This window comes from Anopheles coluzzii, chromosome 3 (assembly GCF_943734685.1).
Source record: "Anopheles coluzzii chromosome 3, AcolN3, whole genome shotgun sequence".
NCBI lineage: Eukaryota > Metazoa > Arthropoda > Insecta > Diptera > Culicidae > Anopheles > Anopheles coluzzii.
In genome coordinates, this window is record NC_064671.1 from 60,335,107 (window position 1) to 60,351,330 (window position 16,224).

The 16,224-nt window shown below is 40.4% G+C and overlaps 2 protein-coding genes across 2 annotated transcripts; both read left to right on the plus strand.

Annotated features, from left to right (window-relative positions):
- The first annotated feature begins 5,551 nt into the window (after nt 1–5,551).
- LOC120959840 (uncharacterized) lies at nt 5,552–9,219 on the plus strand. Its single transcript, XM_049610179.1, has 11 exons — nt 5,552–5,678; nt 5,751–5,843; nt 5,925–6,126; nt 6,211–6,378; nt 6,438–6,532; nt 6,593–6,750; nt 6,811–7,256; nt 7,320–7,606; nt 7,675–8,336; nt 8,395–8,743; nt 8,802–9,219. Exons 1-11 carry the CDS (start codon nt 5,636–5,638, stop codon nt 9,098–9,100), a joined length of 2,802 nt encoding a protein of 933 aa, XP_049466136.1. The 5' UTR covers nt 5,552–5,635; the 3' UTR covers nt 9,101–9,219.
- A 201-nt stretch (nt 9,220–9,420) lies between these two features.
- LOC120959841 (uncharacterized) lies at nt 9,421–13,764 on the plus strand. The gene is made up of 11 exons (XM_040383519.2): nt 9,421–9,607; nt 9,668–9,754; nt 9,829–10,030; nt 10,119–10,286; nt 10,395–10,489; nt 10,572–10,726; nt 10,794–11,233; nt 11,661–11,917; nt 11,997–12,667; nt 12,732–13,080; nt 13,158–13,764. The coding sequence occupies exons 1-11, from the start codon at nt 9,553–9,555 to the stop codon at nt 13,442–13,444; spliced, it is 2,766 nt and encodes a 921-aa protein (XP_040239453.2). The 5' UTR covers nt 9,421–9,552; the 3' UTR covers nt 13,445–13,764.
- The last annotated feature ends 2,460 nt before the right edge of the window (nt 13,765–16,224 follow it).

Here is a 16,224-nt window from a genome sequence, read left to right on the forward strand (position 1 = left end):
GCGGGGATATGGTAGATTATATTGGTAAAAATCCAAATAATTAAGCTAATATTGTTGTACTTAAAAATTATCACCATGGGAAACAATTAAATGTAACTTAAAAAATAACAAATAATCAATAAAACACTTAAAACGAGACACAGTTTATTTAACTAAGAACCCAAGTGACCATTTTCCATACTTGCTTACCTAAATTCGTAAAGGCTCATAAGCATTAAGAACTACTGGTATGTTATCATGTGGTACGAATTTGTATCATTATTTCATTTCATATATTTCATTCATTCATGTTAATTCAATATCGGCCATGAAGGCTAAATATCGAATATTTCAAATTTCTTCTTAACGTAAACAAAACTAAACCAACTTCTGAGTTAAAAAAAGAACAGATAAAAAGATAACAGATAAAGCTCAAATGCACTAGAGTAAACTTATAAAAAAGAAGTAGAGAGAAAAAGGAATCCAAGAAGATAAATTACACGATATAAGAAATTAGACGGTAAATAAAACGAAAAAAAAAGAGGTGTAAAAATCAAACAGAAAGTAAAAATACTTAAATCACCCGAAGCAGGATAGAAGAGGATCATTGTATGTATATAGCATATCTCGTTTCTCAATTGACAGAGAATCACGAGAGCGAAGAGAAAGAGAAGGGACATACATTAGTATTTTTTTAATTATGAAGCTACTGATTTTTATGGATGATTTGTACTTTTTAATAAAGACAACTCAACAACAGCGTTTTAAAATCTTTATTTTTTACAATAACGGTTAAATTACCCAATATGATTTCCTAACGTAACTTATTAACGTTATTTGAAAACTACTATTTTCTTCAAATTTTAATTGTTTAACATATAATTATTTAATTAAACATTTTCAGTGTTTAGAAATGACCATAAAATAACGTTCGTTACATTAAAATTTTGAAAGCAGGTAGTAGACAATAAAATGTGTCGTGACTCTGAATAGATCGTTCCCTTGCAAGCATGGTATTAATCATAAACAAAATTAACCCCATCCCATTGTCTTTTAAACAATTCAATTGTTTAAAAACTTATCAAGCAGAACACATTAAATGTTGCTAAGTGAGCAGTTTAACGCTGCAGGGCTAGTGATACATTTTTGCTACCGTTTGTAATTTATTCCAATAAATTTGCCTAATCTGTGAAAATCTTCATCTTCTTACCTTACCTACCCTTGCTGCTGGGTTCTGTATCTCGTCAGTTTCAGAGCCTCAAAATACTCGCTCACAGCGTGTGCTTCCGTTCAGTAAACCACTTTCGATCGGTCACTTTCCACTTTCCAAAGGTTCATTTATCCAGTCCTGTCAACTCGACCAAGCCCGAGACCGGATATTTATCTTCAATCATGATCCGGTGGAATTAATTATCTTCCGCTTGACAAAATCATATCGACAGTTTTTTTTTGTATTTTGGTAGTGATCAACAACACCCGCCTTGTTTGTTCTCTCCATTGGCCGGAAATCGTCACTCCCTGGCCGACCAACTTTGCTGACGACCCGTTGGGCGCAAGGAAAATTTCGCAAAACTGATAGAGCCGTGCAACCCATTTACAAACCACCGCAGGTTATTTCAGCTCCAACGGCATCGTAGGCTAGGCGGTAGTATCCGATGTGGGGTGGGGTGGAGTAGGTGGGCTTTCTCAGGAGCATAAATTCAACCAGGCGGTCGAGGAAAAGCCTCCAGCAGGAAAGGCGTACAATTTAATCGGGAAAACTTCCACTTTTGGGAAAGGCACAAAGTTCCTTACGCTCTGCGCCAGGTCATGGGAAAGGAGTAATTTTCGAAATAAACGCAAGCAAAATCGTTTATATTCTTAGAAGAAAAAAAGTAGGAGAGCGGGAAGGAGTAAAAAACCATTGAATCGAATCGATCATGATGATACTGATAATGATGTTGATGGAAATGGGCGCAACCCTGCGGGGGGTTCACAGCTTCCTGGGCTAGCTTTCCCAAAACCCATTCCCAGCCCAACCAAACTATGGTGCTTCAAATAAGGACCTCCAATCTGAATGGGACTTTGGAGAAGAATTATGGAAAGAAAAAGTTTGGCCTCCCTTTCTCATGCAGCAAGAAAGCAATTTTCGATCGGACGATGTTAAACAAAAACACACAATACAATGCGTTGGAAATGAAAAGGCATAAACATTTTGAAGCATAGCGAAAAATCGTACGATGGGCTGTGTAGCAAATGCTTCCTGGAAGAAAGAATGCCTTCGGCGCTCTTGCTTGATGCAGGAGTTGAACCAATGAATGGCGCTCAAACATGACAATCCATAAGGGGGCGAGTGGGGAAAAGAAAGGGTCGAGAAAAGACACGAGAACTTTAGTAACAAATTAAATTGGTCCACTTTGGGTAGTTTCTTTTTGTTTGTTTCTTTCGCAAATAAGGTAAATAAAATTGTCTCATCGTTAACGGGAAAGATAAATAACCTGCAGCTTGGAGCATTTGTTTAAAGATTCATATTTGTAAACATATGCTTGTTTTCGAAGAAGTAAAATAAAAAAGAACGATACAGCATTTCAATTATTTATTTAAAAAAGCAATGCAATAACAAGATCACAGTATCTAAATGAGCTTATTGTTTTTTATTTTGCTTTATAGAATTTTATTTTTGTAGTCATGGTATGTACAACAATTAGCCAATATCTTTTAAATATTTTACCATCAACATGCAACTAAACAGAATAAATCGAGAGATATCTTCTTTGCAAACTCAATCAGAAAAGGGTTGCTTTCCAGCCCTTCATAAACGTGACCAACCAGTCAAATTAAAAATCCTAGCGATGGCCCTTCACAACAGGAACTCCATTCCAATATTCACTAGCAAAACTTCAACCGCAGCAACTGAGATTTCCTTGGTTTGTTGCATTGTTTTTTGTATAGTCCGATATCGGTTGACAGGTTTTTGTCATATTTCCTATTTCTAAACCTGCCTTCAACACGATCCAACGTTTGATGAATTGTGTAGCCCTACATCAAAAGGAAAAATCGTGATAAGAAAATGTAAGCAAAAAGTGAACTGCAAAATTTCAAGGACTAATCGACGCAAAAAAAAAGCATGTTTACTATCAGGATTATACACAGCTAGTGGTACTCCTTGATGCAAATGTTTGTTTGTTTGTTTGTTTTGACGTCGGTTTTTGTTGCCTCACTGTCTGACAGTGTTATGAATGGAAGAGACGTAAAAAATGTGTTGCTCTATGGCATATCCCGATCAACACCGAGCAAAGAAAACCCTCTTATCGAATCCTTTGCTCTGTGACAGACGGAAGGATGGATGGTTGTTAGGGCATTGGTTTCCCGCTGATTGGAGATTTGGATGTTTTTCGATTTTATTTTTCACTTTACCTTAGGCAAACGGTATCTGCAACGGTTCAATCGTTCTGGCATTGGTTTGATTGAGTCACTGGACGAGTTGTTTGCCACAGGTACTTGCAAAACGAACTGGTTTATTGAAGCATTTTTAATCGGTTTATTCACAAACATCACGATATTTTCGAAGCATCGCGTTACGCTTGACGCATTTTAGCATTAAAAGAGTGAATCATAACGATTTTTTGACGAATTGAAAATTGTATAACTAATACTTTTAAAAAGTTTGTTTCAAATATATTGATAAAAAATGTATAATTGATTTTTTTGTATTCTTTTTTAACAATCGCTTCAATGGTTTAGAACAATTATTTTATGTTTATGTTTCTAATAAAAGTGTATTTTGATACAATTTATTTAAGTTCATACTATTTAAAGAACGTATTATTTAATTTAACGAAATATACGTTTGATATAGATACATGATAGATGACTCATAAAATCCTATACAGTTTTTCTTTCTCCATATCTTTGATAACGCTTCATCTCAAGCAGAAAAGCCTCTCACCCCGCCAATACTTATCCCCAAACGTATCAAACTTCAACAGAACTACTGTATTCATCATCATTCATTTGCTTTCCACCGGAACGCTGAAAAAGGGAATTCAATACTCACCATGGTCAGCCGCTCGGAATGGTTGGGTGAAATGAATGGATTGCAACGATGCTGAAATTCAGCGAACATGGTGCTGCTCATTCACATCAACAAAAAAACAGACACAAATATATGGATTATGGATTCGAGGAAAGCCTAACAACTGTGAGCGCAATGCTACGGAAGCAAAAGTGAATGTTGTGTAAAAATCACCCCGCAGCAAGGGTAGCTCATCAGCATGTTGAAACGCAGGAACAAATAAACTGCCAACGTGCGGAACAAAGATAAAAAATAACAGTCAAAAGCTCCTTAAAAAATGAGGCCACAAAGGCAAGGACCTATCAGCACTATCAAAGCACGCAGCATCCGGCGTGATGAAGGAACGTGTTTAAGCCGATATTCTCCTTGGCGATGGAGAAAGCATATTACAAACGCTCTCCTCTCTTCAACACACACCTGAAGCAATGGTAGGCGAGTGGGAGGTTTTCGCTCCACACAGTGCTTTGTTAGATGTACAACTTCATAAATCATTTTGTTTTTTCTTTTCCTGTTCCTAAGGCCTCAGAGGGCTCCTTCAGAATTGTTTGCAATGTTCTTCATCCATGCTTCAGGTTTGCGCGTGTCATATTTTCATCAGTCACGTGAGTCCTCACCTGTTCAGGGCTGAGCTTTCTTATCTTCTACCTTTCTTCGATGGCGATAGAGTTTCGAAGCAGTTATTGACTCCTTCGGAAGGACGGGTTGGAGGCTCGAGCCACGAACGACAGAGGAGCCGTAATATGTAAAGACCATTAATAAGCTGATGTGCCTTTTACATCCCGTTCACACGAACGATGTTGAAAGCAACGATGATGATGACAATGATGATGAGACGTCGCGTATCCGCTTCAATCTTTGGCTCCACACTGAAGAGCGATGCGGGAGGTAAGTTTGACAGCGACGGAAGCAGGAATTTGTCACTCATTGAACAATGCCGACAAGCATGGTTTCGGTCGTTGGCATCGACCAGTGAGTAAAGGAATAGGTTTGTCAAGTCATTCTGTGTCGTTGTCAAGCAATAAGCCTTGTTTGCGTCATTCCCTAGACACTTCAAGAAATAATAATAAAGGTCAATAATCGACTGATCTACAGGACTAACGAATTCAAGGAAGTAAAGTGAAAATTATTACTATTACTTACGTTAAAATTAATTTGGGGGTTTTAATTAGACAAAGGGTAATCCCGCAGTACAGTCATGTCAAAGTCAAAGAAAATGCATTTATAAACAATACGTGAAAATTTAATTTAATGATTTTGGTCTCGACCACAATCGGTTTAGGGATTGTTGCTTGGCTGTACTAACAGAAAATATATTTATCTAAAATTTGGATTTTTTTAAATCCATTTCCAAACTCGTGAGTGCATGAATGATATCGATTATAGTTGATTCTAACGGCTGCATAATGCGCACGAAATAACAATTGACGCATGCACTTGTACTGATGCAATCGGTTCATATTGATTTGCAATACATTCAGTATGAAACTGTTCTCTCACCGTGCGAGAGAGCAAGAGAGTTTTCAGTTTGAATACACAGTGATTAAAATCTAGACGATGGATGTTAGTCTCATCTCGGCGCTTGGCTGTAACTGACGAGTAATAATGGGCTGCGTGTATTTAATACTGCTTGTTAGTTTGGTGAGAGGTAAGACTTATAATTGAGGTTTTCATTACGTAAAACAGTGTGTATCATGTGTCATGTACACTATCTTTACAGCTACTGTTGCGGATCTCTATCCAGTACTGTCGGGTTTGGATGAAGATCTACCGGAGAATTCTTTTATGCCGAATGAGCGAGCTACAATCGATGGTACTATTTGCAAATGCAGTTATTGTACAATTTAACAACTATTAACAATTAACAACTACAATTATGCATATTTTTCCATAGACTGTCACTTACGTCACTACAGGCATGGAAACACTGGTATAGTAGGACCGGCGTTTGCTAAGCCGGCCTTTTTAACGGAGTTTGCACACATTGGAGCCATCGGTTGGACTCAACCGGACGGCAAGATTATATGGGGTTGTGGTGGCTCATTGATATGGAACAACTTCATTATCACCGCCGCTCATTGCACAGCGAATGATGAGTTGAGTTTGAGTTGAGCTTTTTGGCATAGAACTGAAGATCCGTAAATTGTAAATATGATTAAATATAATTCATTTTTCCTCAGTAATGTTTCCCCAGATGTAGTTCGCTTCGGAGATCTGAACATATACAGCGATGAAGATGATAGGTACGCACAACAGTTAACGATCGTGAGCATCATTCGTCATCCCAAGTACAGTTTTAGTGCCAGATATTATGACATAGCGCTGATGAAGTTAGACAACAATGTCTCGTAAGGATTGTTAGTTAAGTGAGGTCAACATTACACATATTAAGAAGTGTTATTTTTAGTGTGCACGAGACAGTTGCACCCGCTTGTCTATGGCTAGACAAAGAAGTCCGGTTTAAGGAACTAGAATCAGCCGGATGGGGACAGACAGGATTTGGTAAGTATGTGATAGAATCTACTAAACGGAATCCGTAACAATAACATTAATTTGCAACAGGTGAATCTCCAACACCCATTCTTTTAAAAATTACTTTGAAACCGATGAGCAATGAGAATTGCACCGAACATTACACATCCACTACCGTTCGAGGCTTGCAAAGAGGGCTTGATCAGCATCATATTTGTGCTGGAGATGCTAAGATGGACACATGTTTGGTAAACAGTGCATCCAATAATATATTCCGGATCTCTCAATCACATTCAATCTATTTGCAGGGTGATTCTGGAGGTCCTCTTCATATACGGCTACAGCATAATTACAAAGTAACGCCTTTCCTGGTAGGCCTAACCTCATTTGGGCGACCTTGTGGACAATCTCACCCAGGAGTGTACACCCGGATAGCACCGTTTCGCTCATGGATTGTGGAAACACTGCAGAAAAACGGACTGACAGGACTGAGGAACAGTGACTTTGATCCTGCCGACTGTGCTTTACGTCACGTTGCAATACGACAGTTGGATATTTCGAACGTCGTAACTAACCAGTCCGGTGTGTTCGAATCATTCGATATACAGCGAGAGTATATTTCGCGCGATTATGTAGGGGAAAAAGTGCAGCTTAAATGGCCTGATACACTTACACCCCAGAAAAACAATTGTATGGGCTCCATTATTGATCACAACATAGTAGTTACGTTGGGTGATTGTACCTCGCATGCAGGGTGATGTTGATTGAGATTTTTCATAACTTTCTTTACAAACTTTAATACTTTTTTTCATTTCAGATTGCAACCATCGCATGTATTACATGCTGAAAGAACCGACATTTGGGTACGGGACACTCCAGTTCTAGATGAAAAGTTGTACAATGTGATCGAGATACACTTGCATCCAAACTATATTAACGGTTCCTACTACAACAATATAGCGATCTTAAAGATCGATCGATCATTTAACACTCTACCGGCTTGCATTTGGAATGCTCCAAATCTACCAGATCCGTTGATCGAAGTAGCAACTGTTGGGAGAGTTGACTTGATTATATATCAGTACAAAGGAAACACCATATATGGTACGTAAACAAGCTCCTTTTAAATAGTAAAATTAATTTGAAACACATTGCTTTGTATCGTTTTGCAGATCCCAGCTATGCGTCGCTAACTCCCCGAGTTTACGCATACGACAATACAAACTGTTTACTTGCAGATCAATATAAAAAAAATCTGGTCGAAGGACTTGCACATCAGCACCTGTGCTTTGGTAATGACCCATTTCTGGTGCCTGAAGTGTGTAACCTTACCAGTGGTGGACCGCTTCAACGTTCAGTTTTTCGCCTTCAACACCATTACAAGCATGTGTACGGAATTAGCCTTTTTGGAAGAGATTGTGGTTACGGCGAACCTGCAGTAGCTATTCGACTGCATGCTCATATGAACTGGCTAGAGTCGGTGCTTTTACCCGCCAAATTGCCAAGCCAAAATTCTCACTCTCTAGATGCTGTTCAATTCATCAACTCCGATCTGGAATTGTTTGATCGCTGTGATTTTTACGATGAGTCGGTTGGACTTTGTGTTCCCACTGAACGTTGTAGACGAGTTCGGCAACGCTTAGAACAAAATGAAGCCATGATATTCTGTGGGAATGGGACGATCATATGCTGCCTACCTAAGGACGTCTTGGATGATGAACAGCTGCTTAACGATGAAGATCAACAGTTAGAAGATTGTGAAAATCGTTTCGAGTCATTCCGTCGGCGAAATTTTCTTAGTAGTGCGGAGCAGCCTCAACCGACGCCACATATAGTATTTATCATTAATTTTGTACGTTAGATAAAAAATATAAACGATATTTTTTTTTCAGGCGGAGGTAGTTTGGATGAATGAAAAGACTGGTGCTCAATATACACTATGTTTGGGTTATCTCATAACCACTGGAACTGTAATTACGAGCGCTGCGTGCACCGAGATTGTAAACCGCAAACCCAATATGTTGTTATTTGGTACCATCCGGAGTCAATATGAAGATTTTCCTATTCGAGCACCAATTGCAACTATTATTCGCCATCCACAGTATGAGTCTGCTACAGGAGCAAATAATCTTGCTCTAATAAAACTAAGCGATCCCATAAAACCCACCGCAGCGATCTTCCCCGGTTGTTTGTGGAGAAACAAAACACACACACCGTTGGTGGCAACACTACAGACCTTTGGTTGGTTAATGGTGAACTTGTAAAGAAGTATTTGAACACATTTATATTTCCTTTGCAGTTCAATCACAACTACGGCAATCATCGGTGCATCCCGTCTACGATTCTGATTGCAAGCGGTACGTAAAAACGTCATTGCACGGTGGGGAATTTTGTATGCATTCTACGACCTCGCAATCAACAAACACAGCAGGTCTTATCGTTTGGCGCGGAAAAGGAACCAAAAACGCTCCGGTTGAGTATTTGATCGGGGTATACAGCCGCGGTGGCAACTATGAAGCTGACGAGCCGCTGATTAATAGCCGTATTTCGGAATATGTTCCATGGATAATAGATAACCTTTACACTGAATCAGTCTAATGAGAGCATTTATGCTTCTAATAAAACTAGCAGTTTTTAGGTGATTCTCTTAATCTTAAGCAAACTATCGCACAATAAAAAAATAGTCATTGTATATGTGAAAATGACTGAAATATTTAGTATGACCTTGCTTCATCTTTAAAATAATCATACCCATAAAATAAGAGAATTATTGTGGCAATACAATACACATGTTTTCATTAGTGAAACCTCCCACTCTACGCTACCAGTAGAACTTGGCGATCTTTCAATCGCGTGATCTAACAGACAGATTAACAGTTGCTTCTGTAGCAGCAGTGCTATAAAGCTGTTCATAAACCGGTTTACTGCCGGTAAGAGTGAGCACGAATCAGTTGTGGCGGGAAAGAGAGGCGCTAATAAACCGATGCACTTTAGCAGTACCACAGACTCGCAGTATGCTTTAGTGTACGATCAACAACAGATCAGTGATAATGGCGTGTGATTGGGCTCTGCTGGTAGTGCTAATTGTTGCAGTTTTACCGTATTGTAAGTATGTGAATCAAAACTATTCGCATGTTTTATGCATGGATTAAATTTATTTCACAGGTACTTGCAAATTGTACCCGATCAGACCTCGATTACCTGAAGATGAGATGGATATGATGTTAGCGAATGATAGAATATCTCTAAACGGTGAGCAGCTTCTGAATTTCTAAATGCACAAATGTTGCATACAGTACCAGTCATTTTGTTTATTTTTGAGCCAGATTGTCACACAAGAAACTGGAAAGACGGGTTCGAGGGGTTAGTGGCACCGGCATACGGAAATCCTGCACTGTTACGCGAGTTCGCTCATATCGCCGCGATCGGCTGGACGGGAGCTGACGGTAAAGTGAACTGGGGCTGCGGTGGATCACTGATATGGGAGAACTTCATTCTTACTGCAGCACACTGTGCGGCAAACGATGAGTATGGAATCAATCAATTTTAAATAGCAAGAGTCTGTTCGTAATTCTATTGGATTTGTGCTTCCTGTTTATTTGTACGTCTCACATAGAGATGTACCACCAGATGTAGCACGAATGGGAGACCTCAACATCTACAGCGATGATGACGATGAGTTTCCACAGCAGTTGCGCATTGTGAAAGTCATACGCCACCAACAGCATCGGTTTAGTGCGAAGTATTACGATGTGGCACTAATGCAGCTGGAAAAAAATATCACGTGAGAAATCAAACCCGGTTACAAAACAGCCCAACATATAATAACTGTACTGCTGGTGGGTTTTTTGCTAAAAACATCATCCCAATATTTTTTTTCTTTTCGAACAAGGGTACACGAAACGGTGGCCCCTGCCTGTCTCTGGTTAGATGATGAAGTGCGCTTTCCGAAGCTATATGCCGCTGGTTGGGGTAGAACAGGTTTTGGTGAGTGAATGTCTCAAAGCGCTAGGGATAATCCAGCCAGGTAACCAAACGTGCAATAAACTCTAATGACCATGTCGTTTAGGTGAGGATAAAACAAACATTTTGCTCAAGGTCGATCTTACACCGATGAACAATACGCAGTGCTCAAAGTTCTACACCTCCTCCGAGCGTGGCTTAAGAAACGGGCTGCACGCACATCACCTTTGTGCGGGCGATGAGAAAATGGATACATGCCCGGTAAGAAGCTAAATATATGCGTTTTTTGAATGGCATAGCACTGACTAACGTATTGCTTTTCTCACAGGGTGACTCCGGTGGACCGCTGCACGTGAAACTATTGCACAACGCCAAAATGACGCCCTTCCTGGTGGGTGTTACATCGTTTGGTAAACCGTGTGGACAAGCAAATCCGGGCGTATATGCTCGGGTATCCAGCTTTGTCGAGTGGATCATTGAGACGCTCCAGAAGGAAGGAGAGCTAGCAACGGTGCACAAATTTCAACCATGGACCTGCGCCTTACGCTATGTACATGTGCGCGAGTATGAGGACGATGTGGTGGTCTCGAGAAGCAATAACTTTGAAACCTACGATTCAGACAAAGCTCATTTAGTAGGAGGCGATAGCCTACAGCGGGTCGACATTTTTTGGGAAAATTCGATTGTTCCCTCTCGGCGCAACTGCTCCGGTGTCCTCATAGAGCGAGATGCCATTGCAACATTAGCAGATTGTGCATCACATATGGGGTATGTAGGATGTGTGTGTGTGTGTGTGTGTGTGTGTGTGTGTTTGTGTGTGTGTGTTTGTGTGTGTGTGTTTGTGTGTGTGTTTGTGTGTGTGTGTGTGTGTGTGTGTGTGTGTGTGTGTGTGTGTGTGTGTGTGTGTGTGTGTGTGTGTGTGTGTGTGTGTGTGTGTGTGTGTGTGTGTGTGTGTGTGTGTGTGTGTGTGTGTGTGTGTGTGTGTGTGTGTGTGTGTGTGTGTGTGTGTGTGTGTGTGTGTGTGTGTGTGTGTGTGTGTGTGTGTGTGTGTGTGTGTGTGTGTGTGTGTGTGTGTGTGTGTGTGTGTGTGTGTGTGTGTGTGTGTGTGTGTGTGTGTGTGTGTGTGTGTGTGTGTGTGTGTGTGTGTGTGTAACCGGCTAGTAATTAAGTACGCTAAATAACACATCTCTCTTAGTTCAACACCGTCCAGAGTGCGGCTAAGCAATGGCAATTTCATCAACGTATCGGAAACCATCGTTCATCCAAAGTACAACCCTGCGACAGGACCTTACTACAACAATATTGCTATTTTGAAGCTACCGTTTCCAGTATCAATTATTCCCGCATGTGTATGGTACAATGACATCATTCCCGATCCGCAGTTTGAGGTCATCGGTAAAGGTCGTGCTGATTTGGTAGGCTATAATCGAGACGAACGAGTTACGACCCTAAGTATGTTTCAACCATACGATACATGTCGTATAAATTGTGATCCACTATTGTATCAAGCCAACGATTGCTCTCATTTAAGATCCTACCATCATTGGAATTTCACCACGGGCAACACTGCACTCCAACAACGAATGCCTGCTGGCCGAACAGTACCGAACGTTACTCAAAAACGGGCTACAACATGAACACATTTGCTTCCAAAATAAGCCATTTTTAGTACCAGCCACATGTGACCAGCACCTTGGTGGTCCTATCGAGAGAGAAATGTGGCGCTATTCGAAGTACTTCAATTACGCTTACGGAATGAATCTTTTCGGTCGTGATTGTGGCTTCGGAGAGCCAGCAGTAGCTGTACGGTTTAATGCACACAGGCCGTGGATTGAGTCTGTATTGCTACCGGAAATTGCTAACAACAGAAAATCCTCCACTGCAGGATCGAAGGACGAGGTGATCTTCATCGATCCCGACCTTCGTTTGAACGATCGTTGTAGCTACAGTGGAGGCGTGCAGGGTGTTTGTGTAGCCCATGATAGATGTCCCAGTATACGGCAGCGAATGTCAAACGGCGATTCTATAATTATATGCTCCGGTGGGTCCGTGGTATGTTGCCCTCGTACAGATGTAACAAGTAATCCGAGTGAGATTGAGAGAGAATTTAACGAGTGCGGTCAGAGGTACGCACAGCTACGCAAGCAGCGCCAGCAACAATGGGAGGGTTTTCAACCATTGAGATTAAGGTTGCCTCATTTTGTAAGTATTGTCTACTTAGTTAGTGTGACGAACTCATAAAATCCTGATTCTATTCTCCTTGTAGGCTGAGGTAGGATGGGAAGAGGGATCGGAAATACGGTTCCAGTGCATTGCATATCTCATCAGTACTCGTGCTGTCGTAACGTCTGCGTCCTGTTTGGTTTCGAAAGAATTCGAACCGACCGTTGTGCGCCTGGGAAATATCCGATCTGGACCGCAGACCACGAATATAGCGATCATACCTATCAGCACAGTGGAAATTCATCCGGAGTTCAATCAAAGTACGTTTGAGAATAATATTGCCCTATTAAAGCTTACTTTGCCAGTGCAGCCTACAGTGTACATGTTCCCGGGATGTTTATGGCAAAATAAAACTCATTCTCCGGTCGAGTCGGCAATATTTCGAGGTGGAAGTAAGACGATGAAGAAAAAACCTTCATTTATCTATATTGACGAATTGAAACTTACAACCAATTGTGTCTTTCCGCAGATGGTTTCGACCCCATACATCCAATGTACGTGAGGGATTGTAATGTACGCTTTGCCAGAACATTCTCGGATCCGCGGATTACGTGTATGGTTCCGGGCGTTTACGGAACAGGGGAACACTGTTACCCAACGGGAAGTCCAATTATTTTCAGACAAAATGAGGACACCAATCTCTTTACTGAGTATCTGGTGAACATCTATAGCCATGGACGTTGCAATTCAACCTCTCTGCGCATTGTACACCGCATTGCGATGTACATTGATTGGTTTAAGGAAGTTCTGAAGTAAGGGTCAAATCATGCATAATTTAATAAACTGCACTCATAGATGAAATCTAATAAGTGCAGATTATTATGAAATCTAATTTGTAGATTAATTATGAAAACTGAATAAGAGATTTAATACAAAGCTTTTTACTTAAAACAATGTTCCGAGCACCGAGACAGTTTCTTTCATTATAAATAATCAAATCTACAAAAGGTGATTCATGATTTCATTATTTTCAATTGCATAGGATGATTCCAACAACCTTTCAACATTATTAATCAGCGTAAGTAGAAAGATGTAAAAAGAGGAATAAAAGACAGGAAATATTGCATAAAACTGTATCCGGTATTATTATTATTTAAAACCCGTTATTATTAATAACTGTCTTTTTAGTATTAACGAAATTATGTCCAGCAACCACCAAACGCTAAATTATATTTGAGTGGTAATCTTGCTAGTTGTTGATTATTCGAAAAGTAATATATTCCACCAGCTTAAAGCTATTTGCGGATAATGAATGAGGCTTTCCCAAGGTAAGCCAGAAGTAAAAATCAGTGACATCTTTAGCTACGATTCACTCGTTGCCAATAAACAACACGCGCGCAAGCATTAATTCTCATTACCGAAGGGTTTTCTGTGAAGGTGTCGAGCCGAGCGCAAAGACAACCATTTTCGATTGAAATAGGAAGGAAACGGCACACATCTTTCCACAAACCTCAATTCAGCATACTTGCCAATGTCACCAAAGGATAACAGTACCTTTTAAGCCCGGAAACGGAAACCTAGTCGCTTCATCCCATGTTTCTCTCTACTTTGAAACAAAGTTGCTTCTCAGCGTATGTTCTTAGTGCCTAAGCCAATCTGAGACCGGATCTACGTTCAAAACTAACGAAACTATGTTACGGAAACTGGGTTGTTACGATGCCTGCCTTTCCAAGCGTTGGTTGAGTTGGTGCTAACTAACGAAGCGGATCAAACCTCCAGTAGTCACCCGATGGGGATACTGTTGTTAGTTTTTTTTCTTGTTCACATTTTTCTATTCACGAGCACACTCATTTATACAGATACAAAACACGAGCAAAGATTTCAGCACGGTAACACTGCCATAACTAAATCTTTGCAGACCAGCTACGCTCATTGGCAATCAGTACCACCCTTCATACCGCTATTTTGGTCCCCGCAAAGTTCCCCGAAGGCATCAGAGGTACGGATGGGCAATCTTTGACGGATAGCCGAAAGAAAAGTAATTCCCAATGCCACAGAAAAACACGGTTTTTCATTTGCGATCGCTATGGATGGCATTAGTTTCGACTGATTTCACGCCATCGTTTCGTTGTGGTTCTCTGATGTGGTTCTCGTTTTCGTTCCTTTCTACACCCATCACTTCAGAAGTGAGCTTGTTGATGAGTTTTTAAACTACGATCCTACGATAGCTGTGCAAAAGCGGAATGGATAAGCCCTAACCGACATTTACTCTAAAGAAAGAAGGAAGGAATCATGCAAAAAAATAATAGAAATGCAACCAGCAAAAAGCACAAAGCGTAAAACATAAACAGACTTGCAGCAGGGAAAGATAGTAAAATCAGCGTTAGAAAATCAGTGAAAGATCCCAGGATGGGAAATAGAACGGAAAATTGTCTGATTCGGGAAGTGAAGCTACCTCCTGCTGGACGGATCCCTTGGTACTGATGTTACTGAAGCGGTGACAAAATTGCTTTGTCATAAGGTATGGGGTAAAGCTTTCACGGCCACGGTGGCCGACGGCCATTAAAAACCCATCATTATACGTACCCATAGCCGCAAAACCCAAGCTCCTAACGCATTTGGCATTACTTTCAAACTTAATCTCACGCTAAGCAAAAGGCAGGGGAGCTTTCCAACGTCTTGGATTAAAGAGCGATAGTAAGGTTGTTTAAAATTTTGGACGCTTTTGCTACAGTAAAAATTTCAGTCAGTGTTCAATTTAAAGCCAATTAATAAAATATTAGCTTTTTGCTGTACGGAGGCAAATATAAGCATTATATTAGTTGAGGGAAACAGCGTCTTTTTTTGTCACTGCTCTTATGTAAAGATATTATTTTTGTTCATACCTGTTGACAGACAGTTACATCAATATCTCTTTATCTGATACTGATTGTATTGTTTATTGTATTAAGTGATTGGCCAAACAAGCGGCCTTATCACTGAATTAAAACTAAAACTTAAATAACTAACGCAGTGTACAATGACAAAACCGATCAACAGAATCTAGTAGGTAGGTGCCAGTCAAATAAAATGTAACGCTGATTAAATTTACGGGCCATCGCAGTCATTGGGTCGTTCTCGCTATATGCACGTCTTGTAAGGTCAGTTCTTAATAGTCTGTAGTTACGGAACACTCTAGGAGGGACATTTATGTTGACTCTAGCCAGTAGTTCTGGCGAATCTATCTCACCGACAATAAGTTTGGACAAAAACGTACATTGGGCATTATCACGTCTCCTAGCAAGTGTGTCCAGACCAAACAACAAACAACGAGTATGATACGATGGACGAGGGGTTACATTACGCCACGGAGTGAAGTGTAGGACAATACGAGTAACTCTCTTTTGGACAGCTTCTATTCTATTGGACCAAACACTAGAGAACGGACACCAAACTGTAGAACTAAACTCGAGGATGGAACGAACATAGGACTTATACAGAGTTAACAGGCAGTGTGGGTCATTAAGTTCTCTCGAATGTCGACGAATAAATCCTAGCATTTTGTTAGCTTTGTCTAAAATATCACAGTAATGTTGTCGGAAATCTAGTTTGCGATC